This window comes from Saccostrea echinata, unplaced genomic scaffold (assembly GCF_033153115.1).
Source record: "Saccostrea echinata isolate AGI-Se365-2 ecotype Australia unplaced genomic scaffold, CSIRO_AGI_Sech_v1 ptg000010l, whole genome shotgun sequence".
NCBI classification, from domain to species: domain Eukaryota; kingdom Metazoa; phylum Mollusca; class Bivalvia; order Ostreida; family Ostreidae; genus Saccostrea; species Saccostrea echinata.
The window spans coordinates 478,347-505,325 of NW_026889759.1; the positions used below are offsets into that span (position 1 = coordinate 478,347).

At 33.9% G+C, this 26,979-nt stretch overlaps 1 protein-coding gene across 1 annotated transcript in view; it reads left to right on the forward strand.

Annotated features, from left to right (window-relative positions):
- The window catches only part of LOC133184105 (uncharacterized), a 279,833-nt gene that overhangs the window by 54,038 nt on the left and 198,816 nt on the right, over positions 1 to 26,979 (forward strand). The window contains exon 4 of the mRNA XM_061318958.1: positions 22,611 to 22,895. Coding sequence (XP_061174942.1) covers positions 22,611 to 22,895 — 285 coding nt within the window. The remainder of the gene's footprint in view (positions 1 to 22,610; positions 22,896 to 26,979) is intronic.

Genomic DNA, 26,979 nt, shown 5'->3' on the forward strand with positions numbered 1-26,979 from the left:
AGACTTCAGTCTTTTACTCTTACTGAGCAATTGTGAGAACACATTCTAATTTTGGGGACAGGAAAACACACGACCGGAAGTGAATTGAATAAAAATCTCTAAATTTTCTCATGACAATTGTAGTATCTACAGCATATGTAAAAAAAAACCAAAAACATTTCAAATACTTATCTGTAAGTGATATTTTTGAGAAAGCTAAACATCGAAATAACGTAGTTTATCTCTTTAAACCGGAAGTGTACAGTTTTTTGTTTCCGGTGGAATCTAACATATTTCAAAACACGAAAGAGATGCAACAAAGTGATACAAGTTTTAATTTTATAAAGAAAAGTTGAAAATTTCGATTTTTTGATCACTTCCTGTGAGGACCGGAAGTGACGGCTGACGCGTCTAACCCTATGTGTTTTGCCTACTCCTCAAGGTCTATTACTCCTATAAGTTTGGTGTCTTAATCTCATGCCGTTTCCGAGATCTCGCTGAGATAACTTTTCATTTTGAGGACAGGAAAAACACGCGACCGGAAATGAATTTTACTAAGATTTTTGACGTTACTGTAGACATTTGCAGACTGAATAACATATCTAAAAATCTTTTCAAATACTTTATCTATAAAAGATATTTAAGGGAAAGTAAATTACTCAAATTATGTAGTTTACCTCTAATAACCGGAAGTTGTCGTTTTTGTTTCCGGTGGGACTGACATATTTCGACAATACAAATGAGATGCAATAAATTGATGCAAAAAAAAAATTCCAAAAAGAAAAGTTGAAATTTTCGATTTCTTTGATCACTTCCTGTGACGACAGGAAGTGACGGCTGATACGCTTAACCCAAATGGGCTCGCCTACTCCTCATGATCTATTACTCGTATAAGTTTGGTGTCTTAATCTCTAACCGTTTCTGAGATCTCACTCGGAAAAAATATTTTTGAAAAAAACGGAAATCGGACATATCTGACGACCGGAAGTGAATTTTGAAAAAATGAAGAAAACGCCTCGGGGTATTTTCATTCTCTATCAACCCTGAAAATTTCATGAAAATCCATCCAGTCATCTCTGAGAAATTCTGCCGACAAAAAAAGGGGAAAATAATAATAATAATAATAATAATAATAATAACTAGAAACTCATTACTAGTAATGAGAAGGTCTTCCGTTATACTACTTCCTGTTTGCATGAACATGTCTTTTCCAACGTCGGTATAAGCCTAAAACTGATGTAGAAACAAAATAACTTAAAAAAATACTTTTTTCTTCATTTCCTGTCACGACCGGATTTAATGACGACAGACGATTTTTACACGATGCAAATGAACTGATGACTGACTATAAGTCCTGAAAGTTTTAGACTTCAGTCTTTTACTCTTACTGAGCAATTGTGAGAACACATTCTAATTTTGGGGACAGGAAAACACACGACCGGAAGTGAATTGAATAAAAATCTCTAAATTTTCTCATGACAATTGTAGTATCTACAGCATATGTAAAAAAAAAAACCAAAAACATTTCAAATACTTATCTGTAAGTGATATTTTTGAGAAAGCTAAACATCGAAATAACGTAGTTTATCTCTTTAAACCGGAAGTGTACAGTTTTTTGTTTCCGGTGGAATCTAACATATTTCAAAACACGAAAGAGATGCAACAAAGTGATACAAGTTTTAATTTTATAAAGAAAAGTTGAAAATTTCGATTTTTTGATCACTTCCTGTGAGGACCGGAAGTGACGGCTGACGCGTCTAACCCTATGTGTTTTGTCTACTCCTCAAGGTCTATTACTTATTTAAGTTTGGTGTCTTAATCCCATGCCGTTTCCGAGATCTCGCTGAGATAACTTTTCATTTTGAGGACAGGAAAAACACGCGACCGGAAGTGAATTTTACTAAGATTTTTGACGTTATTCTAGACATTTGCAGTCTGAATAACATATCTAAAAATCTTTTCAAATACTTTTTCTATAAAAGATATTTAAGGGAAAGTAAAATACTCAAATTATGTAGTTTACCTCTTATGACCGGAAGTTGTCGTTTTTGTTTCCGGTGGGACTGACATATTTCGAAACTACACATGAGATGCAATAATGTGATGCAAAAAAAAAGATTCAAAAAAAAGAAAAGTTGAAATTTTCGATTTCTTTGATCACTTCCTGTGACGACAGGAAGTGACGGCTGACACGCTTAACCCAAATGGGCTCGCCTACTCCTCATTATCTATTACTCGTGTAAGTTTGGTGTCTTAATCTCTTACCGTTTCTGAGATCTCACTCGGAAAAAATATTTTTGAAAAAAACGGAAATCGGAAATATCTGACGACCGGAAGTGAATTTTGAAAAAATGAAGAAAACGCCTCGGGGTATTTTCATTCTCTATCAACCCTGAAAATTTCATGAAAATCCATCCAGTCATCTCTGATGATGATAATAATAATAATAATAATAATAATAATAATAATAATAATAAACAGTAAAATCACTATAAGGTCTTCCGTCTGGAACGGAAGACCTTAATAAACAGTACAATCACTATAAGGTCTTCCGTCTGGAACCGAAGACCTTAAAAACAGTAAAATCACTATAAGGTCTTCCGTCTGAAACGGAAGACCTTAATAACAGAATGCCGTATAAGGTTCACGTCAAAACATGGCTGACGCAAAACAATTCCTGAATTTTCCCCTTCAATTCGAGCATTTCTGCATTGGACAGGGCTGATGGTTGTTTATGAGATGATAAACTATGTGTAAACTTTCTTAGTTTAGCGGAATCATGAACATTTTCGGCGTGATGAATAATTTGTTTACAGTAGTGATGAGGCTTTCGCGCACCTGCAGGAGCGGATCCAAGGATTTACAAATTAATAAAATTTAATAGAAATGAAGTTTTAATACTTTCAAATATTATTTTATGAAATTATTAATATGCAAGTAATAGATATACAAGAAAACGGCTAATGAATGCAGCTGACAATCACTACTTTCTAAAGATAAATTAATCCTAAATAAAATAATTATAAATTCTATAGACAAAACAGAAGAAAAATGAATGGTAGCAAATTATAAAACCACATCAGGGGAACTGAATTTTATTAATGAACCTCTTAAGAAGTTCCTTATAAGTTGTATATTTTATATCTGCCTATTCCACCTGGCTGCTTCGAGTGGGGGGGGGGGTCTTGAACATAAACATGTAAATTACCTTTATTTTGTACAAAGAATTAAGCCTTATCATTATGAAAACTTCAAGAAGAGTTGCTTGTGATATGAAGGTCAAAGTCATTTTATTTAGAATCCAAAACATAAAAGCGAAATTTGCATTCATTACAATAAAAGAGAAGGGGGAGGTGGGGGGGGGGGGGTCTGTAAAGATGACAATGTCTTCTACAGTTGACAAAATAAAAGAGGGGCAAATAAAATGGACACACATGATATATATCATATACAACCATTTTTACTTAATATAAAACCCGTTTCCATGGCAACAGGAAGGTTTTCCTGGCCTATCCCAATCACCAGGTAGGTGTAACCTCTACACCTCCACCTACGTGAATGAGCTCTAAGCAGTCTCCGCAAACTATATATACGGGGAAAAAATCAATACTTTGTAGTGTTTAAGAAACGTTGGTCCTACGTTTTCGGAAATTCTAAGATATTTAAAGATATTAAATTCCTGCTTAATCCTATCAAAAACTGGTAATACGTAAAAGCTTCAAAGAGGGGACTTTACGTACCCTATGAATATTACAGAAAAAAGAAGTTAGAAAGACTAAGAAATTGAAAAAATCGACTTTTTAATCCACTTTCTGTGACGACCGGAAGTGTTGACGACGGAAAAAATGTTCATGGTGACATCTACAAGTCATTATCTATGATATCTGACAGAGTTAACTTTCATATGTTAGGCTGTTCTAAAGAAATGGAGCGGACAAAGTCCTTTACAAAATCTCGTCTATACAATAATATAAAGAATACTAGAAACTCATTACAAGTAATGAGAAGGTCTTCCGTTATACTACTTCCTGTTTGCAAGAACATGTCTTTTCCAACGTCGGTATTAGCCTAAAACTGATGTAGAAACAAAATAACTAAAAAAAAAATTACTTTTTTGCTTCGTTTCCTGTCACGACCGGAAGTAATGACGACAGACGATTTTTACACGATGTATATGAACTGATGACTGACTATAAGTCCTGAAAGTTTTAGACTTCAGTCTTTTACTGTTGCCGAGCATTTGTGAGAAAACATTCTAATTTGGGGACAGGAAAACACACGACCGGAAGTGAATTGAATAAAAATCTCTGAATTTTCTTTTGACATTTGTAGTATCTACAACATATGTAAAAAAAAAAAATTCAAATATTCATCTGTAAGTGATATTTATGAGAAAGTTAAACATCGAAATAACGTAGTTTATCTCTTAAAACCGGAGGTTAAGAGTTTTTGTTTCCGGTGGAATCTAACATATTTCAAAACAACGAAAGAGATGCAATAAAGTGATGCAAGATTTTATTTTAAAAGGAAAAGTTGAAATTTTCGATTTTTTTACCACTTCCTGTGACGACCGGAAGTGACGGTTGACGCGTTTAACCCTATGTGTTTTGCCTACTCCTCAGGGTTTATTACTCCTTTAAATTTGGTGCCTTAATCTCATGCCGTTTCCGAGATCTCGCTCAGATAACTTTTCATTTTGAGGACAGGAAGAACACGCGACCGGAAGTGAATTTCACTAAGATATTTGACATTACACTAGATATTTGCAGTCTGAATAACATATCTTAAAATCATTTCAAATGCTTTATCTATAAAAGATATTTAAGGGAAAGTAAAATACTCAAATTATGCAGTTTTCCTCTTATGACCGGAAGTTGTCGTTTTTGTTTCCGGTGGGACTGACATATTTCGACACTACAAATGAGATGCAATAAAGTGATGCAAAAAAACATTCAAAAAAGAAAAGTTGAAATTTTCGATTTCTTTGATCACTTCCTGTGACGACCGGAAGTGACGGCTGACGCGTTTAACCCTATGTGTTTTGCCTACTCCTCAAGGTTTATTACTCCTTTAAGTTTGGTGTCTTAATCTCATGCCGTTTCCGAGATCTTGCTCGGATAATTTTTCATTTTGAGGACAGGAAAAACACGCGACCGGAAGTGAATTTTACTAAGATATTTGACGTTACTCTAGATATTTGCAGTCTGAATAACATATCTTAAAATCATTTCAAATGCTTTATCTATAAAAGATATTTAAGGGAAAGTAAAATACTCAAATTATGTAGTTTTCCTCTTATAACCGGAAGTTGTCGTTTTTGTTTCCGGTGGGACTGACATATTTCGACAATACAAATGAGATGCAATAAAGTGATGCCAAAAAAGATTAAAAAAAAGAAAAGTTGAAATTTTCGACTTCTTTGATCACTTCCTGTGACGACCGGAAGTGACGGCTGACATGTTTAACCCAAATGGGCTCGCCTACTCCTCAAGATCTATTACTCATGTAAGTTTGGTGTCTTTATCTCTTACCGTTTCTGAGATCTCACTCGGAAAAAATATTTTTGAAAAAAACGGAAATCGGACATATCTGACGACCGGAAGTGAATTTTGAAAAAATGAAGAAAACACCTCGGGGTATTTTCATTCTCTATCAACCCTGAAAATTTCAGGAAAATCCATCCAGTCATCTCTGAGAAATCCTGACGACAAAAAAAGGGGAAAATAATAATAATAATAATAACTAGAAACTCATTACTAGTAATGAGAAGGTCTTCCGTTATACCACTTTCTGTTGGGAGTCGCCTATGTAACACAGTGTTTTGAGCGGTTTTTTTTGGCCGGTACTTCTAGCGGAAATAATTTGCGTGGACATGTCCTTTCTAACTTCGGTATTATCCTAAAACTAATGTAGAAAGAAAACAACTTGCAAAAATTCACTTTTTTGTATCACTTCCTGTCACAATCAGAAGTAATGGTGACACACGATTTTACACGATACATTTGAACTGATGATTGACTATCAGTCCTGAAAGTTTTAGACATTTGTAGTATCTACAACATATATAAAAAACATTTCAAATACTTTATCTCTAAGTGATATTTATGAGACAGTTAAACATAGAAATAACAGTTGATCTCTTAAAACTGGAAGTTTAGATTTTTGTTTCCGGTGGAATCTGACATATCACAAAACACCAAAAGAGTTGCAATAAAGTGATGCAAGTTTTAATTTTTAAAAGAAAACTTAAATTTTTTGATTTTTTATCACTTCCTGTGACGACTGAAAGCGACGGTTGACGCGTTTAATCATATACGTTTTGTCTACTCCTCAAGATCTATTATTCTCATAAGTTTGGTGTCTTAATCTCTTACTGTTTCCGAGATCTCGCTCAGAGAACTTCTCATTTTCAGGACAGGAAAACACGTGACCGGAAGTGAATTTTACAAAGATGTCTGAAATTACTCTAGACATTTGCAGTCTGAATAAAATAGCTAAAAATCATTTCAAATTCCTTATCTATAAAAGATATTTATGGGAAAGTATAATACTCAAATTATGTGGTTTTTCTCTTATAACCGGAAGTTGTCGTTTTTGTTTCCGGTGGGACTGACATATTTCGAAACGACAAATAAGATGCAATAAAGTGATGCAAAAAAAGATTTAAAAACGAAAAGTTGAAATTTTCGATTTCTTTGATCACTTCCTGTGACGACCGGAAGTGACGGCTGACGTTTTTTACCCAAACGGTTTTGCCTACTTGTCAAGATCTATTATTCATAAAAGTTTAGTGTCTTAATCTCTTACCGTTTCTCAGATCTGGTTCAGACAAATTCTCATTTTACGGACAGTAAAACACGCGACCGGAAGTGAATTTTACCAAGATATTTGACGTTACTCTAGACATTTGCAGTCTTGATAACATATATATAAATCGTTTCAAATACTTAATCTATAAGCGATATTTATGGGGAAGTATAATACTCGAATTTTGTAGTTTTTCTCTCATAACCGGAAGTTGACGTTTTTGTTTCCGGTGGGACTAACATATTTCGAAACTACAAATAAAATGCAATAACATGATGCAAAAAAAAATTCAAAAAAGAAAAGTTGAAAATTTCGATTTCTTTGATCACTTCCTGTGACGACCGGATGTGACGGTTGACGCTCTTAACCCAAATGGTTTTGCCTACTCCTCAAGATCTATTACTCATGTAAGTTTGGTGTCTTAATCTCAAACCGTTTCTGAGATATGACTGGGACAAAATATTTTTGAAATAAACGGAAATCGGACATATCTGACGACCGGAAGTGACTTTTGAAAAAATGAAAAAAAACGCCTGGGGGTATTTTCATTCTCTATCATCCCTGAAAATTTCAAGAAAATTCGTCCAGCCATCTCTGAGAAGTCGAGGGGGACACGAAAAGGGGAAAAAAAAATAATAATAATAAACACTACAATCACTATAAGGTCTTCCGTCTGAAACGGAAGACCTTAATAAACAGTACAATCACTATAAGGTCTTCCGTCTGGATTGGAAGACCTTAATAAACAGTACAATCACTATAAGGTCTTCCGTCTGGAACGCAAGACCTTAACTAGATACTTATTGCCTAGGCAATAACAGGTCTTCCGTTCTCTTGATTCTTTTGTCAATTGGTTTGAAAAAAAAAGCTGAAAATGAAAAAAAAAGAAAAAGGAATGTTCTCCCAGCAGGGATCGAACTCAAAACCTTTTGATTATAAGACCGATACGCTAACCACTAGACCACGTATTTCGATGAAGATGGAGGTAGTAAATTAATTTTTTAAAAATAAATAGAAGTAAAAGCACGTGTTCTTTTGTTTGTTGTGGAATATAGTAATCAGTATTGAATAGACTGAGAAACCCGATTGGTGTATAATACAAATGCAGATTTTCGGTTTAAAAAATATTTGAGTTGGTCTATATTTGGAATGCATTGAGTTAATCATTCAGAGCCTATGATGCATGAGAACTGCAGTGTCGAGACTTTGTTTACAAATATATGAAAATTCGGATCGGGTTCGGATGTGACCGAATATCTTGAAATAATAGGTAAGATTAACATAAGCATCTCTGTGTGGATGGAATTAAATGTAAGTAGCATGAATCAAAATTTCAGATGTGCATTTTAGGAAGAAAAATATGTCAATGAGAGCGTGAAAATTTATTTGCTAGGAAAAAATCGCTGTTTTCGACATTCATTCGATTAATATTAATTCCAAATAAAATTGAAATAAATTGCAAATACTAGAGAAAGCAAGAATGCTTGGTGTTAAAATATCATATCATATCAAGAGAATCGACTGCTATTCATAACAACTGAACAAATAACCGAGGAAAGCTTTAATTAGTTTTTATGATCATCAGCACCTAAATTTCAGATACAAAAAAAGATGTAGTGTTTGCCGTTAACATTCATAATTTCTATATACTTCAGAGATTCACCGTCAAATTTTCAGGAAGCTTTCTTTCAGGTATCTTCTGCAAAACCCCGAAATTTTATGTCGATCCGAGGTGTTGTATGAGTTCTGGAAAAATATTCTAGGCTGATATTAATCTAATTTTTTTTTTTTTTTGATTTTTTGGGGAAGGGGAGGGGAGAAAGAGGAGTAAATTAATTATTGATTCTGACCTTTTGGTCAAAGGTCAAGGTCATCAAAGCTCAAGGTCAAAGGTTAAGATCAAAGGTCAAGGTCATTGAGAAAATCCCGGAAATAAATTTACTTTCTATTTTTTTTTTTTACTTCATAAAGACTGAAATTACTCCTAACAAATAAAATGTTCATTCTACACCTAAATTATTCACAACTGATCACCCCTAAAAGTTTCCATGAAAAACTACTCGTGTTTGAAACAACTTCCGGTTTTTAGGCCGGCACTTCCAGTGAAAATGATTTGCAAGGTTTTAGTCTATCTAACATCTGCATTAGCCAAACATTTCTGTAAAAAAAAAAAACTTGGAAAATTCACTTTTTTGCATCGCTTCCGGTCACGACGGAAACTGACGGCAACGTACGATTTTCACATGATGTAGAAAAACTGGTGACTGACTATCAGCCCTGAAAGTTTTAGACTTCAGTCTTTTACTGGTGCTGAGCAATTAGGTGAATAAAATCTCAATTTGAGGGCAGGAAAATACGCAACCGGAAGTGAATTTTACTAAGATGTTTGACATCAATTTAGACATCTGCAGTCTCAATAACATATATAAAAATCATTTAAAAAACTCTATCTATAAGCCATATGTATGGGAAAATCCAAAAACCCTATCATGTAGTTTTTCTCTTGTAACCGGAAGTTGTTGTTTTTTGTTTCTTGTGGGACCAACACATATCAAAACTGTGAAAAAGATACAATTATATGATGTAAGTCTCATTCCAAATGAGAATATTTGAAATTTTCGATTTTTTTGATCACTTCCTGTGACGACCGGAAGTAACGACTGACGCTCTTAACCCAGTTGGTTTTGTCTCCTTTTCAAGGTCTATTACTCATAAAAGTTTGGTGTCAAAATCTCTTACCGTTTCTGAGATCTCACTCCGACAATTTCTCATTTTACGGACCTCTAAAAGGCACGACCGGAAGTGAATTTTACAAAGATATTTGACGTTACTCTAGACATTTGCAGTCTTAATAACATATGTAAAAATCAGTTCAAATACATTATCTATAAAAAATATTTATGGGAAAGAAAAATACCCAAATTATGTAGTTTTTCTCTTATAACCGGAAGTTGTCGTTTTTGTTTCCGGTGGGATTGATATATTTCGAAACTACAAATGAAATGCAATAACGTGATGCAAAAAAAGATTCAAAAAAGAAAAGTTGAAATTTTCGATTTCTATTATCATTTCCTGTGACGACCGGTTGTGACGGCTGACATGTTTAACCCAAATGGGCTCGCCTACTCCTCAAGATCTATTACTCATATAAGTTTGGTGTCTTTATCTCTTACCGTTTCTTAGATCTCACTCGGAAAAAATATTTTTGAAAAAAACGGAAATCGGACATATCTGACGACCGGAAGTGAATTTCGAAAAAATGAAAAAAACCCTCGGGTTGTTTTCATTCTCTATCAACCCTGAAAATTTCAGGAAAATCCATCCAGCCATCTCTGAGAAATCCTGCCGACAAAAAAAGGGGAAAAAAATAATAATAACTAGAAACTCATTACTAGTAATGAGAAGGTCTTCCGTTATACTACTTCCTGTTTGCATAAACATGTCTTTTCCAACGTCGGTATAAGCCTAAAACTGATGTAGAAACAAAATAACTTAAAAAAATTACTTTTTTCTTCATTTCCTGTCACGACCGGAAGTAATGACGACAGACGATTTTTACACGATGCAAATGAACTGATGACTGACTATAAGTCCTGAAAGTTTTAGACTTCAGTCTTTTACTCTTACCGAGCAATTGTGAGAACACATTCTAATTTTGGGGACAGGAAAACACACGACCGGAAGTGAATTGAATAAAAATCTCTGAATTTTCTCATGACATTTGTAGTATCTACAGCATATGTATAAAAAAAAACATTTCAAATACTTATCTTTAAGTGATATTTATGAGAAAGCTAAACATCGAAATAACGTAGTTTATCTCTTTAAACCGGAAGTTTACAGTTTTTGTTTCCGGTGGAATCTAACATATTTCAAAACACGAAAGAGATGCAACAAAGTGATGCAAGTTATAATTTTATAAAGAAAAGTTGAAATTTTCGATTTTTTGATCACTTCCTGTGACGACCGGAAGTGACGGCTGACGCGTCTAACCCTATGTGTTTTGCCTACTCCTCAAGGTCTATTACTCATTTAAGTTTGGTGTCTTAATCTCATGCCGTTTCCGAGATCTCGCTGAGATAACTTTTCATTTTGAGGACAGGAAAAACACGCGACCGGAAGTGAATTTTACTAAAATTTTTGACGTTACTCTAGACATTTGCAGTCTGAATAACATATCTAGAAATCTTTTCAAATACTTTATCTACAAAAGATATTTAAGGGAAAGTAAAATACTCAAATTATGTAGTTTTCCTCTTCTAACCGGAAGTTGTCGTTTTTGTTTCCAGTGGGACTGACATATTTCGAAACTACACATAAGATGCAATAATGTGATGCAAAAAAAAAATTCAAAAAAGAAAAGTTGAAATTTTCGATTTCTTTGATCACTTCCTGTGACGACCGGAAGTGACGGCTGACACGCTTAACCCAAATGGGCTCGCCTACTCCTCATGATCTATTACTCGTATAAGTTTGGTGTCTTAATCTCTAACCGTTTCTGAGATCTCACTCGGAAAAAATATTTTTGAAAAAAACGGAAATCGGACATATCTGACGACCGGAAGTGAATTTTGAAAAAATGAAAAAAACGCCTCGGGGTATTTTCATTCTCTATCAACCCTGAAAATTTCAGGAAAATCCGTCCAGTCATCTCTGAGAAATCCTGCCGACAAAAAAAGGGGGAAAAAATAATAATAATAATAATAATAATAAACAGTACAATCACTATAAGGTCTTCCGTCTGGAACGGAAGACCTTAATAATAAACACTACAATCACTATAAGGTCTTCCGTCTGGAACGGAAGACCTTAATAAACAGTACAATCACTATAAGGTCTTCCGTCTGGAACGGAAGACCTTAATAATAAACAGTACAATCACTATAAGGTCTTCCGTCTGGAACGGAAGACCTTAATAATAATAATAAGAAACAGTAGAATCACTATAAGGTCTTCCGTGAAGACGAAAGACCTTAATAACTAGAAACTTGTTGCCATGGCAACAAGAAGGTCTTCCGTCCCTTCCCCATTATTAGAGAAGCTGATTCCTCACTCATAACACTATCTGTATTACGTTGTGCATTCCATTTAACTCCTTCATACATTAAATACTATAAAACGTAAATTGTATGTAAAAATATATTGCGTAATTCGAACAGAAAATTATACCTGATATCATTTCAAAGATACATTATTATATTTCAGCTGAAAAATGGTACAAAAAAATCCAGACATTCTGGGAATTGAGTCCAGGTCGCCCGCGTGAAAATTGACCACGCTAAGCATTACGCTATCAGGACAATTTCTCTTAAGAATCTCTATTATCCCTAGTAAAATCATTAAAAAATATTGAAAGACAAAAAAGTTGAAAAATTCGACCTTTTTAATTCGCTTCTGGTAGCGACCGGAACTATGGACGACGCACAAAAAGGCGATTGCGCAAATTTAGACGTCATGATCTATGCTCTCTAGTAAGTCTCCAGTTCATATCTTTAGCCGTTCTTTAGATCTGCCGCCGAAAATATTCCATTAAAAAATCAGGAAATTGCCTGTAACATTGAACCGGAAGTGAATTTTTCCAAAATTCTTTCAAATTAAATAATGGCTTTTTAAAACGCATTTCACCTGAAAGATTGACGAAAAACCACTGAATAGTTCTCGAGATATCGCTTGCATAATATTTGTCTAAAAAATATTAAAAATAATTCTAATATTTATCAATTTTTAAAACTAATTATATATTATGCATTCTGAAAAGAGTTTCTATTAACCCTACAAATATCATTGAAAAATATTGAAAAACAAAAAAGTTGAAAAATTCGACTTTTTTATTTCGCTTCCGGTAGCAACCGGAAGTAGTGACGACGCACGAAAGGGCAATTCTGGTTATCTAAGAGACATGTTCTATAATCTCTAATAAGTCTCCAGTTCATACCTTTAGTCGTTCTTTAGATACGCCGCGGACAAAATTCCATTTAAAAATCAGGAATTTGCCAATAATTTGGAACCGAAAGCGAATTATCCAAATTTTACTTGTGATGAACAAAGTTCATATAATTACTCATATTTTGTGAAAGTTTCATTGAAAACTACTGAATAGTTCTCGAGATATCGCGTGCATAATATTTGTCTAAAAATATTAAAAATAATTCTAATGTTTATTATCAATTTTCAAACTAATTATATATTATGCATTCTGAAAAGAGTCTCGATTAACCCTACAAATATCATTGAAAAATATTGAAAAAACAAAAAAGTTGAAAAATTCGACTTTTTAATTCGCTTCCGGTAGCAACCGGAAGTAGTGACGACGCACGAAAGGGCAATTCTGGTTATCTAAGAGACATGTTCTATAATCTCTGATAAGTCTCCAGTTCATACCTTTAGTCGTTCTTTAGATACGCCGCGGACAAAATTCCATTTAAAAATCAGGAATTTGCCCATAATTTGGAACCGGAAGCGAATTTTCCCCAAATTTTACTTGTGATGAACAAAGTTCATATGATAACTCATACTTTGTAAAAGTTTCATTGAAAACTACTGAATAGTTTTTGAGAAATCGCCTGCACAAAATTTGGTAAAAAAAAAGAAAAGAATAATAACTAGAAACTCATTGCGAGCAATGAGAGGTCTTCCGTCCGATTCTGAAAATAAAAACAAAAATTCACGCTGAAAAAGTGATAAAGGAAATTCAGCGTGAAAATCCAAGAAAGCTAACCATTAACCATTCACTTTTTTGCATCACTTCCTGTCACGACCGGAAGTAACGGCGATACAAGATTTTCTCACGATTCAAATAAACTGATGACTATCAGACCTGAAACTTTTAGACTTAGTCGTTTACTGTTGCCGAGCAATATTGTGAGAACAAATTCTAATTTTGAGGACAGGTAAACACTCGACCGGAAGTGAATTTTATAAAAATCTCTGCAAACTTTTTCAAAAAGATGAAAACATACATAAAACTCCTAGAAGACTCTCTTTTAACCCTGTAAATCCCAGAGAAAAATATTGAAAAACAAAAAGTTGCAAATTTAACATTTTTGAATTCACTTCCGTTTGGGACCGGAAGTAAGAACGACGAAAAATAATGGTCAATCACCATATCTTCATTTGATGCACTATCACCTCAGCAAGTTTCATATTCATATTTTAGCCTTCTCTGATGATACTGTTTACTTTCTTTTATTCTTTATGTATTCAACTTTTTATTTCATGTAATTCCATATACAGGCATGTCCATGTAATCTTTTTCTGCACTTCTATATACTTCTGCATCAGACCATTTGTCTACTACGAAAGGTTGGTCACGATACATTATTTCGCGCGAAACGTCACGGGTAAATATTCGTGCATTTCCTTTGGAATGTATTTCTATTGAATGGTGATAGCTTCAATGAAATTTCAAAATGTATGTTCTTATAACCTGAATATATATCGAGCTTGAGAAAGTATATTTATCATATTGTACTTATTATATATCGTATGGATAAGTAACACTAAAGGTGATTTAGGTAAGATTTTCTACAAGTTTTATTTTCCTGTTTACCCCCAAAGTGGACTATCCCGATTAGTTACACATTCATGAAAAGACTGGAATGTTTCGCCCAAAAACATGTCTCGTCCTGCGACGGTCAAGGAATCTGATACCATTTATTTTCAATAACAACATCTTTTAGAAAAAAAAATATTTATATCAACTTCATTAAACAATCTTTAAAAAAATGGTTTTCTTATTTTTGTCTTTTCTGTTCATTTAATATGACACAAGCCTGCATGGGGAAAAACAATGGCCACGTAATAATTACTATATATTGATTGCTTTAGTCAGGCAAGTTTCTTGAAAAGCTATTACTTATAACCATGGTTTAGGATCAGTTTTTCCGTGGTGTAAAACAAAAGGTTGTAGTTATCGTATTTCCACTTGTAGTCATGTCGTTTTTCTACTTTGAGATACAGACAAGAACAATTATAGTAGACGTTTGAGGAAACCCCGGATTAAAACTCTAGTTCGAAACAGAATTGCAACGTAATTGTGATGTGACAATCCAACAATTCCTTCACATTTCTTTGATCCTTATGGTACTTTCATTCAAACAAACGCTCGGCTGACTCCGTAAATTCCGACCTACTTATCGGAGTTTACGGAGACAGCCGTCATTTTGGACCCGCTTCAAATTTAGAAATGCGAATATCTAGAGCTTGGATTGATCAATTCTAAAATAAATTATATATTAAGCATTTTCAGAAGAGCCTCTATTAACCTTATTAAAATAAAAGAAAAATATAGAAAAACAAAAAAGTTTAAAAATTCGACTTTTTAAATTCGCATCCGGTAACAACCGGAAGTACTGACGACGCACAAAAAGGTAATTCCCCTCATCTATAAGACATAACCTATCATCTCTAACAAGTCTCCAGTTCATATCTCAAACCATTTTTGAAAAAAATGGGGGACAAAATTTCATTTTAAAATCAGAAAACTGTCAATAACTTGGCACCGAAAGCGAGTTTTCCAAATTTTCCTTCTGATGAACAAAGTCCATTTGACGACGCATAATTCCTGAAAGTTTCATTTAAAACCACTGAATAGTATTTGAGAAAATCGCCTGCACAAAATTTTTGGGGAAAAAAAAATAATAATAAGAAACAGTAGAATCACTATAAGGTCTTCCGTGAAGACGGAAGACCTTAATAATCAGAAACAGTAGAATCACTATAAGGTCTTCCGTGAAGACGGAAGACCTTAATAACTAGAAACTCATTGCGAGCAATGAGAGGTCTTCCGTCCGATTCTGAAAATAAAAACGAAAATTCAAGCTGAAAAAGTGATAAAAGAAATTCAGACACTCTGGAGATTTAACTCTGGTCGTCAGCGTGAAAATCCAACGTGTTAACCATTAACTATTCAATTTTTTGCATCACTTCCTATCACGACCGGAAGTAACGGCGATACAAGATTTTCTCACGATTCAAATAAACTGATGACTGACTATCATTCCTGAAAGTTTTAGACTTCAGTCGTTTACTGTTGCCGAGGAATATTGTGAGAACAAATTCTAATTCTGAGGAAGGTAAACACGCGATCGGAAGTGAATTTTATAAATATTTCTGACTTTTCTCTAGACATTTGCAGTACCTACAACATACATAAAATTATTTCAAGCACTTTATCGATAAGCAATATTTATGAAAAGTTAAATATAAAAATAACGCATTTTATCTCCTAAAACCGGAAATTGACGTTTTTGTTTCCGATGGAATTTAACACATTTCAAAACAGCGAAAGAGATGCAATAAAGTGATGAAAGTTTTAATTCAAAAAAGAAAAGTTAAATTTTTTTTATTTCTTTGATCACTTCCTGTAGCAAACAGAAGTGACGACTGACGTGTTTAGCCCAAATGGTTTCGCCTACTCCTCAAAGTCTATTACTCATAAAAGATTGATGTTTTAATCTTTTACCTGTTTTTGAGATCTCGCTCAGACTTCTCATTTTGAAGTCAGGAAAACACGCGACCGGAAGTGAATCATTGAAAGATAATTAAGGTTACTCTAGACATTTGCACTCTGAATAACATATTTAAAATCTCATTTCAAATACTTTTTATATAAAGAATATTTATGGGAAAGTAAAATACTCAAATTATTTAGTTTTTCTCTTATAACCGGAAGCTGTCGTTTTTCTTTCCGGTGGGACCAACATCTTTCGAATCTGCGAAAAAGGTGCAATAAAGTAATGTAATTTTTAATTAAAAAAAGAAAAGTTGAAATTTTCGAATTTTTTGATCACTTCCTGTGACGACCGGAAGTGACGACTGACGCTCGGAACCCAAATGGTTTGGCCTACATCTAATGGTCTGTTGCTCATATAAGTTTGGTGTTTTAATCTCTTACCGTTTCCGAGATCTTGCTCAGACAACTTCTTATCTTGAGGACAGAAAAACACGCGACCGGAAGTGAATTTTACAAAGATATTTGAAGTTACTCTAGACATTTGCAGTCTGAATAACATATTTTAAATTCATTTCAAATACTTTATCTACAAAAGCTATTAATGGGAAAGAAAAATACTCAAATGATGTAGTTTTTCTCTTATAACCGGAAGTTGACTTTTATTTCCTTGGGACCAACATATTTCGAAACTACAAAAGAGATTTAATAAATTTAATAAAATTTAATATGGGTCTTTAAAAAGATTTTTTATTTATGAAAAAAAGAGCACAGAATTCACAAAGAGAAAAAAAAAGTTCAACATCATTGATAAAGATGAAAACGTAAATTTAAGCAAAAAATTCAGATTTAGTCGGGATTAAACCAAGATCGGCTGCCCAAAAACAGCTAGGTTCACTTTATGCATAAAATAACCCTGTAGATATACCAATTTATTGACTAACACTTTATGTTCCATTTTAAACATCAAGATAAAGTAGAGACTTAGTGCTTTCATTTCCTATTAAAAATTTTCTCCTTAAAGCCAAAGTCTTGGAAAACAGGCTTCATGGAATTGCAATGTTCTTGAATTTTAAGGAAAACATGTATATTTGAGTACTTTCACAGAAGAGAAATAATATGAGCGCATCCTCTGATCTAAAAATTAAAACAGATTTTGTAATCCTCAGAAATAGTTTTATCATTTAATAGTTGCATATTTAAGATCAGAGGTTACGCCCTATATTAAATATCGAAAAATAGCTTTAAAAATTGGTTGTTATGTAGAAATTTTCAGGATATGAGGAAAATGACGCATTTCATGACATCTTAATGCATATGCTAGCCAGAAAATTACGTCATTTTTGATAGATACGCAGTCATCAAAGGTCTATATGATATTTAATGCATTGTCAACTAAAATCAAGCAGTTTCAGTTTTTCTGAAATTCACAGGACCAAAAAAGGCCCTAAGTGAACCTTGTTCTTTAATATTGAAACCACTACACTAGCGCAATGTACCAGCCATCATCGATGTTTACCTTGTACTCATTCCCTGAAGTAACGAGTGCCAGGCAGGTTAATTTTTTTTCTTATAGTGCGGAATTATAGGATGAAAACTAGCCAGCTAAATTTTGTGCAAGTGCTAGTAGATTTACATCGGATTTGTTAATTGAGTTTTAACAATAATGATAGCAGAGAAAATAATCTGTTACTAATAAAAACTAAAAAAAAAACTATTGTGTTTACTTCCTTCATTCTTTATGCATTCAACTTTCTATTCTATGCAATTCCAAATACAGACACGTCCGTGTAATCTTTTTCTGTACTTCTACACTACTGCATCAGACCATTTGTGAAAGGCGGGTCACGATACATTATTTCGCGCCAAACGTCACGAGTAAATCTTCGCGCCTTTTCTTTGAGATGTGTCTTCAATTGAATAAGTGTAGGTGATAGCTTCAATGAAATTTTAAAAAAAATATGTTGCTATAGCCTGATTTTCGAGCCTAAGAATGTGTATTTATCACACTGTACATATAACATATCGTAAACGGGCAAGTAACATAAAGGCAGCGCTAAGTTTTCTTACACATTTCATATTCCTCTTTACCCCCAAAGTGGATTATTCCAATTAGTAACACATTAATGAAAAGACTGGAATGTTTTGCAACAAAACACGTCTCGCCATATGACGCTCAAGGAATCTGATACCTATTCTGTTCGGTAACTTGCATCTATAAAGGAATATAACCCTACTAAAATCAAAGAAAAATATTGAAAAACGTAAAAGTTGAAAAAATTGATTTTTTAAATTCGCTTCCGGTAGCGTTCAGAAGTAATTACGACGCACGAAAAGGCAAACCCGCATATCTAAAAGTCATGTTCTATGCTCTCCAACAAGTCTCCAGTTCATATCTTTAGCCGTTCTTTAGATCTCGCGCGGATAAAATTTCAATTCAAAATCAGAAAAATGTCCATAACTTGGAACCGGAAGCGAATTTCTCCAAAATTCTTTCAAATGTAACAATGGCATTTTATGGCGCATTATCCCTGAAAGTTTGATGAAAAACCACTGAATAGTTCTCGAAATATTGCGTGCACAAAATTTGTCTAAAAATTAAGAATAATAATAAGAAGAAGAAACAGTAGAATCACTATAAGGTCTTCCGTGAAGACGGAAGACCTTAATAATAGAAAACAGACGGAAAACAATAAGGTCTTCCGAAGGAAGTCGGAAGACCTTAACAAAAAGGTCGTCCGCAGAAGACGAAATGCATATCTGCAGACATAGTTCTATCATAGCTGAAAGTTTCATGATTCTATCTAGAGCCATTCAGGAAAAATTTCCGGACAATCTGACCCTTCAAAAATCATTAAATCGAAAATATCTCCGGACCGGAAGTGACGTCATCGAAGCGGAAAAAAACCGCATAAGGATCAAGTGATGATACATAAGTTCTGAAAGTTTAACGGAAATCCATCCAGCCGTTTTCGAGAAATCGCGTGCACAAAATTGGTAAGAAAAAAAATAATAACTAGATGCGTTTCTTGTTGCTAGGGCAACAAGTGTTCTTCTCCAGAACGCTACGCTATATCACTTCATTTAATACTTTATTGCAAGTATTTTTCTTTTGCGTTTATGTAACACAGTCTTTCAACATAGATCATAATTATTAAAGGATTTCTGTAGAATCTCTGTTTACAAAGCTTTAAAAAATAAGCAAAAACTATCATACATGTCTTCACGGAGAAAAATATTATTTACAACTGAAAAAAAGAGAAACAATCTCCCGCTCCAGCAGGATTCGAACCCGCAACATACGAGAAAGTTTGGATCGGTCATATCTTTGCAATAAATGCATCAATCAAAATGATGAAAACATACTTAGAATTCTTAGAAGACTCTCTATTAACCCTGTAAATTTCAAAGAAAAATATTGAAAAACAAAAAAGTTGCAACTTTAACATTTTTGAATTCACTTCCGTTCGCGACCGGAAGTACGAACGACGAAAAATAAAGGTCGATCACCATATTTCCATTTGATGTTCTATCACGTCAGTGAGTTTCAATTTCATATCTTTAGCCGTTCTCGAGAAAATGAACGGACAAAATTCCATTAAAAAAATACAATTTTCCCCAAAAATCGCGAACGGAAGTGAATTTCAAAAAAGTGAGGGACACCCCATCTTCCCTGAAAAAATCTTTTAAATTGAACCACGCATAGCTGAGATATGGGCTGTACTATGAAAAAAAAAATAATAATAATAGAAAACAGACGGAAAACAATAAGGTCTTCCTTCGGAAGTCGGAGGACCTTAACTAAATGCGTTTCTTGTTGCTAGGATAACAAGTGGTCTTCCGACCAACTTTTCTCCAGAACGATATGTTACGTCATCCATAAAATACTTTAAAGAATTTTTTTTTTGTTTGCGTCCCTGTACTACAGTCTTTCACCACAGATCATGATTATTAAAGGTTTTCTACAGAATCTCTGAACAAAAAAGCTTTTAAAAATCGGCAAACACTACCATACATGTTTTCAAAGAGAGAGAAGTCATTAGCAACTGAAAAAAGAGAGAAACAAAGAAAAAAAATTAACTGCCTCCAGCGGGATTCGAACCCCAGACAGTGAGACAAAGTTTGGATCGGTCATATCTTTGCAATAAATGCACGCATCAAGATATTTAATAATATTTAGAATTCTTGTAAGACACTCTATAAACCCTGTAAATCCTAAAGAAAAATATTGAAAAACAAAAAAGTTGAACAATTGGACTTTTTAAATTCACTTCCGTTTGCGACCGGAAGTGCCGACAACGAAAAATAAAGGTCGTTCCCCATATTGGAATTCGATGTTCTATCTCTTCAGTGAATTTCAATTTCATATCTTTAGCCTTTGTCGAGAAAAATTCTGGACAAAATGCCATTTAAAAAATACAAATTTCCCCAAAAATCGCGAACGGAAGTGAATTTTGTAAAAATGAAAAACAGGTCTGGAGATATTCACTGATGCATCTTCCCTGAAAAAATCGCTGAAATCTGCATACTCACAGCTGATATTGTTTGTTTGGTGTTTAACTCTCTCACGAGAATTTTTCACTCATATGGAGACGCCACCACTTGCCAGTGGAGGGTTTCAACTTTATAAACTCGGCACTCAGAGCAGTGAGGGATCTTTTTTGTGGCAACACCTACTGCGACAAGGGAACTCGGTTTATACTATATCATCTGAAAGACCGGTCTCCACGTCCCGCAGTGGATTCGAACCCGCGACTTAAGGATCAGCTCCTCACTCCGCGACACTAGAGCAGACGCTCTAACCACTGCGGCACGCGGGCGAGTAATAAAAGAAATAAAAGAATTTAACAAGACTTTTTGTATAACAATACAAATAGGACTTTCATAGTTTTAAAGGTCAGATAGTCTTATAAATAAAAATTAGTAAAAAATAAAGTGTCTTATTCTATGTTCTTCAAAAACCAAGAGATTTTCATCAAGAGCTATAGCATTAGATTCAAATGAAAAATAATATGACGTATAAAGCGCTGCTTATTATTTCAGAAATGATTTTTATGCAAAATCATGATATGAAGTTTTTTTAACACAGAGAATAGGAAGAGTAATAATTTATTATCATAACATGAAATTTAGAATATAAGGTGTATATGAAAAAAGAACTATATAGTGTCTTACCTATTAAATTTATAGTAGAATGATTGATTGTATGTTGTTTAACGTCCGATTCGGTAATTTTTCACTCATATATACATGTAGAGACAACCCCACATACCAGTAAAGGGCTTCAAGTTTAGCCCTTAGACCTTTACTCGACACTCAGGACCATTGTACAATGAGGGAACTTTATCGTTCAAACGCCTATCGTGACACGGGGCCTTGGTTTTAAAGATCTTATCCGAAGGACCCGCAATTTTCACTTCAAAGTGCAGAGTTGCTACTTATTTTTTTTCGACTTAGGTCAGTTGCAGCCGGGGTTAGAACGCAGACCTTCCGATCACAGAGCGAGCGCAATTTCTATTAGAAAACATATTAAAGCACTGCTTCCATAGTCAGAATATGTTTTATGTGCTTGGTCGAGGCCTCTGCAGGTGGACTGTTGGTCCCCGAGGGTCTCTACAGCCAAGGAACCTAGTACTTCGGTACTAGCTTGAAAATACGGATATATATATTTATTTCTGTAGTAAAAGTATCAAAATTTATTTCAAAATTAAGGATTATCTCCCTCATGCATAGCTCTGATCCTTCGACGTATTTGGCTCTAGTCTTTGGCACCTTTTTTTCAGCTCTTCCAGGTCTTTTTATATTTAAATATTTTGGATTTTCAACGTTTCGGCTTGAGCATCACTGAAGAGACATAAATTGTCGAAATGCGCATCTGGTACATCAAAATTGGTACCGTATATGATTTTATATCAGAAAAGAATACGTTCATTAGCCAGTGATCTTCCTTATAATGTATTTTTAATGGACGAATATCTATGAATGTGAGAATATCACTCACATCAAGAAAAAACTTAGTCTAAGGTCCTTTTTATTATTTTAATTTTTTTAAAATAAATTTTAATTGTTAAAAGATTTTGCAGAAGCTGAATTTAATTCATGAAAATAATATAATCATTTCGTTTGAGGGAGTATTAGTTTATAACACAGTCACAGTCCTTTGCTTCTTGCACATACTTTATATACTGACAAACATCGTACCAAACTGTACATTGTAAAGTATTTCAGTTACTAAAGTTGACATTATATTCATTGGAAAATGAACAGAAAAATCTCTCCGTGGAGTTCAAATGATGAACATAAGTAAAATTGAATTATTGATATACAGATATTACACGCCTTTTAACAGAATGAAATTATTTATTTTCTATAGATAAACTGAAACTTGGTCATCGATCATCGTTAAAGTTTAACGGAGAGGATCTATATTTTTATGAAAAAGATGAAATTGAGTTTGATATGGTGCAGAATGATCTGCTCTCAAGCTGCCTAAAAGGAATAAACTTGAAGCATAGAAGATACATGGCTGTAACCCTTGTCATAAAAACATATGACAGAGTACATTGCTTCACATTATGTGGCTCACAAAATCCAACTCAGAAGCACTCAGACGATGGGTCTATTGGAAAATTGTGGAACATCCTGTGTAGTAAATTTGGTAAGTAAAGTTGAAATAAATAAAAGTTGAAGGTAGTGAAAGGTGATCAACAATTTCCATCGACTCAACATAGATCTAAATTGTCTTTAAGCTTGATATCAAGTTGCTGTTGTCTGCACCTGTTTACCAGATTAACATGAATTCAAATAATTAATCAATACTATATATATGTTTAATACATGTGATATTTCAGATATCATAAATGTCTAATACATGTGATATTTCAGATATCATAAATTCGATTATAGCACACAATATTTATTTATATCCCTTTGATACAAATATAGATATATATAAGCAAGTGTGTTGATTGATTGTATGTTGTATGGTCAGGTCGTTCAAATTATGACCCCTGGAGGAAGATTGACCAAAATGATCAATCAAAGTTTTATATAAAAATACATAGAAACAAGATGTGTTTGTGAAACACTGATGCCCCCGTATGGCAGCTTATGTCGAAGGTTAAAGTTTCTCAAATGCAAGTCAAAATCCAGGCCAAAAGATAAAAATTGTTGATACCCAAAGAAAGATCTTGTCTTGAGGAAAACATCTGTGAAATTTGAAAGACCTAGATACAACTGTTCAAAAGTGATGGTGAAGGTTAAAGTTTTTTAAATAAAAGTCAAACGTCAAGGTCAAGGTCAAAGTGGTTGGTATCCAAAGGAAGATCTTGTCACAAGGATTACATATGTGAAGTATGAAAGCCCTAGCATCAACCATTCAAAAGTTATGGCCAAGGTTAAAGTTTTTCAAAAGTAGGTCAAACTCCTAGGTCAAGGTCAAAGGGTCAAAGTGGTTGGTATCCAAAGGAAGGTCTTGTCACAAGGATTACATATGTGAAGTATGAAAGCCCTAGCATCAACCATTCAAAAGTTATGGCCAAGGTTAAAGTTTTCAAATGTAGGTCAAACTCCTAGGTCAAGGTCAAAAGGTCAAAGTCGTTGGTATTCAAAGGAAGGTCTTATCACAAGGATTACATATGTGAAGTATGAAAACCCTAGCTCCAACCATTCAAAAGTTATGGCCAAGGTTAAAGTTTTTCAAAAGTAGGTCAAACTCCTAGGTCAAGGTCAAAAGGGTCAAAGTGGTTGATATCCAGAGGAAGGTCTTGTCACAAGGAATACACGTGAAGTTTGAAACCCTAAGCACCAACTGTTCAAAAGTTATGGCCAAGGTTAAAGTTTTTCAAAAGTAGGTCAAAGTCCAAGGTCAAGGTCAAAAGGTCAAAGTTGTTGGTATCCAAAAGAAGGCCTTGTCACAAAGAATACACATGTGAAGTTTGAAACCCCAAGCTCCAACTGTTCAGAAGTTATGGCCAAGGTTAAAGTCTCATAAAATTTTGCAAAAGTGGGTCAAACTCCAAGGTCAAGGTCAAAAGGTCAAATATGATGGTACCCAAAGAAAGGTCTTATCACAAGAAATACACATGTGAAATATGAAAGTCATAGCTCCAATCAATCAAAAGTTATGGGCAAGGTTAAAGTTGACAACAGACAGACAGACAAACAGACAAACAAACAGACAAACAGATAAACAGACAAACAGACAGACAGGACAAAAACAATATACCCCCGGGATCTTTCGATCCGGGGGCATAAAAATCTTTTATAATCTTTTCAAAAAGAGCAAAGTCGTGTTCATTCATATTTATATGGAAGCATCCATGTGGCATCAATGGGCGATTAAAGTTTTACATAGGTATACATAGAAAAAATCTTTGAAAAAATCTCTTTCTAAGGAACAGCGAAGTCATGATTAGTCATTTTTTGTATTAAAAAAAGAAGATATCTGTGTGAAACACTGATGCCCCCGTATGGCAGCTTATGACGAAGGTTAAAGTTTCTCAAATGCAAGTCAAACTCAAAGGTCAAAGTCAAGAGATCAAATATTTTGTTATGCAAAAAAGAGACTTGTCTCATTCAATATACATGTGAAATATAAAAGCCCAGGCACCACCCATTCAAAAGTTATCGTAAAGGTTAAAGTTTTTTTTTAAAATGGGTCAAACACTAAGGTCAAAGGGTCAAAATAAATGGTACCCTGGGGAAGGTCTAGTTAGAAGAAATAGACATGTGAAATAGAAGCCCTTGCACCAATTGTTCAAAAGTTATGACGAAAGTTAAAGTTTTCAAAAGTAGGTCAAACTCTAAAGTCAAGATCAAAAGGTAAAAATGGTAAGCATCCAAAGGAATCTCTTGTCACAAGGAATATATCGAAATATGTAATCCCTAGTACTAACTGTTCAAGAGTTAAGACCAAGATGAAAGTTTTAAAAGTGAGTCAAACTATAAGTTCAAGGTCAAAAGGTCGAATATATTTATATCAAGGGAAAGGTCTTGTCACAGTGAATACACTTGTGAAGTATGAAAACCCCAACACCAACTTTTCAATGTTCGGAATTTTGTTTGCAAAAATGGGTCAAACTCCAAGGCAAAGTTCAAAAGGTCAAGTATTTTAGTACACAAAGAAAGGTCTTGTCACAAAGAAAGGTCTTGCCACAACTGTGAGATATGAGGGGCATAGCTCCAACTAATCAATAGACAAGCTTTTTTGAACACACAAACGTCCTGGTACTTGCAAACAAAATTTTTAATACTTATTAATTACTCATTTTAACCAAAGATAACAACGTCACTTAAATTGCATTGGCACAGTGAATCAAACTTCAAATATGTATCGTAATCAAGTGTTATGATGTTGAAACTAGAGTTTTCCAAGAAACACTTGCCTTATAGCATCATTGAAGATAATAATTTTAATACATAATACATTTTAAGGGTGGTTATTTATTTATCTGTTACTTATACATGTAGCAAACAAAAGAATACACAAATAGTAAGACCAATACAATAGCATTTACATGTATCGAATCTGACATTTAAATAGAAATATGATTCCCCAACCTTCAAAACCAAATAATAAAACTAAAATTATATATTAGAAATAATAATTTTTCATTTTAAAACAGGATAAATAAGTGTTTAATCCAACTATCCTCCAAAAGAAATTTTAGTCTTTCTTTACTGCAACATTATACAATTAAATTATTCTGTTTTTGAGGTCAATACAATGATTTAGCCACCTGAGGAGTACAATATTCACCGAGCCCAAAGGGCGACGTGAATATTATACTTCGAAGGTTGCTAAATCATTGTATTGATCTCAAAAATAGCAATAATTCTTTTATAATATGATTCAATGATTACATGATACAAACTCATTAGGCAGTTCATGCCCTCGTTATTTGTTAACATTTGCTGAACTCTAAGCCAAATGCAATGAAAGAAGCAGGGTTAAATAAACATTAACAGTCGTATCAATTCGATTATTTTAAATCTACATCAGATGAAAAAAAGAATAATTGTCAGGTTCTTTTATATGATCGTATTTGAAAAGCAGGGAAAATGACAGCTGAAAAATATCTTTGATTAGCCCCCAAGCAAAGAGAATTCTCTAATCTTCAGATATTCTTTTGGGGTTGGGGTGGGATAAGGGGTGTGGGATTTAAGTTCATTAGTTGGGGACCAGCCTTTCAATGAATAATTTTAGTCTACATTAATTTTTTTTTGGGGGGGGGGGTAGCAACCTCCAATGATAAAACGCCGCTTAATGATACAAATACATCATTAAGCGTTGCAATTGCAACGCTTAATGCCATAAATTATTGCATTAATAGTTGACATTCTCAACCGCTAATGCTAAATCGCCGCTTAATTATAGAATTATATCATTAAGCATCACAAATGCAGAGCAACACCGACGCTTAATGAAACAAGCAAATATCTGCATAATTGACGGTTAATGATACACACTAGTATATCACTAAGCGTTGCAGTCGCACCCTTTAATGATATAAAATTTAGAAATGCCTGCCAATAACTTAGAGAGTCATACAACCACCTTACCTTCTATCACTTGCAAAAACATTTATGTATGCCCTTGTGCTATAGAACATAGTAATTATTGGAGTTTTTCTATATTTTCATAGTCAAGGGAACTTCTTGAAGCTCCGGATATCCAAATTTACATCTCCTACGCAGGGTCCTAAATTAACTGTTTCCACGCAAAGAATTGTTTATTGATA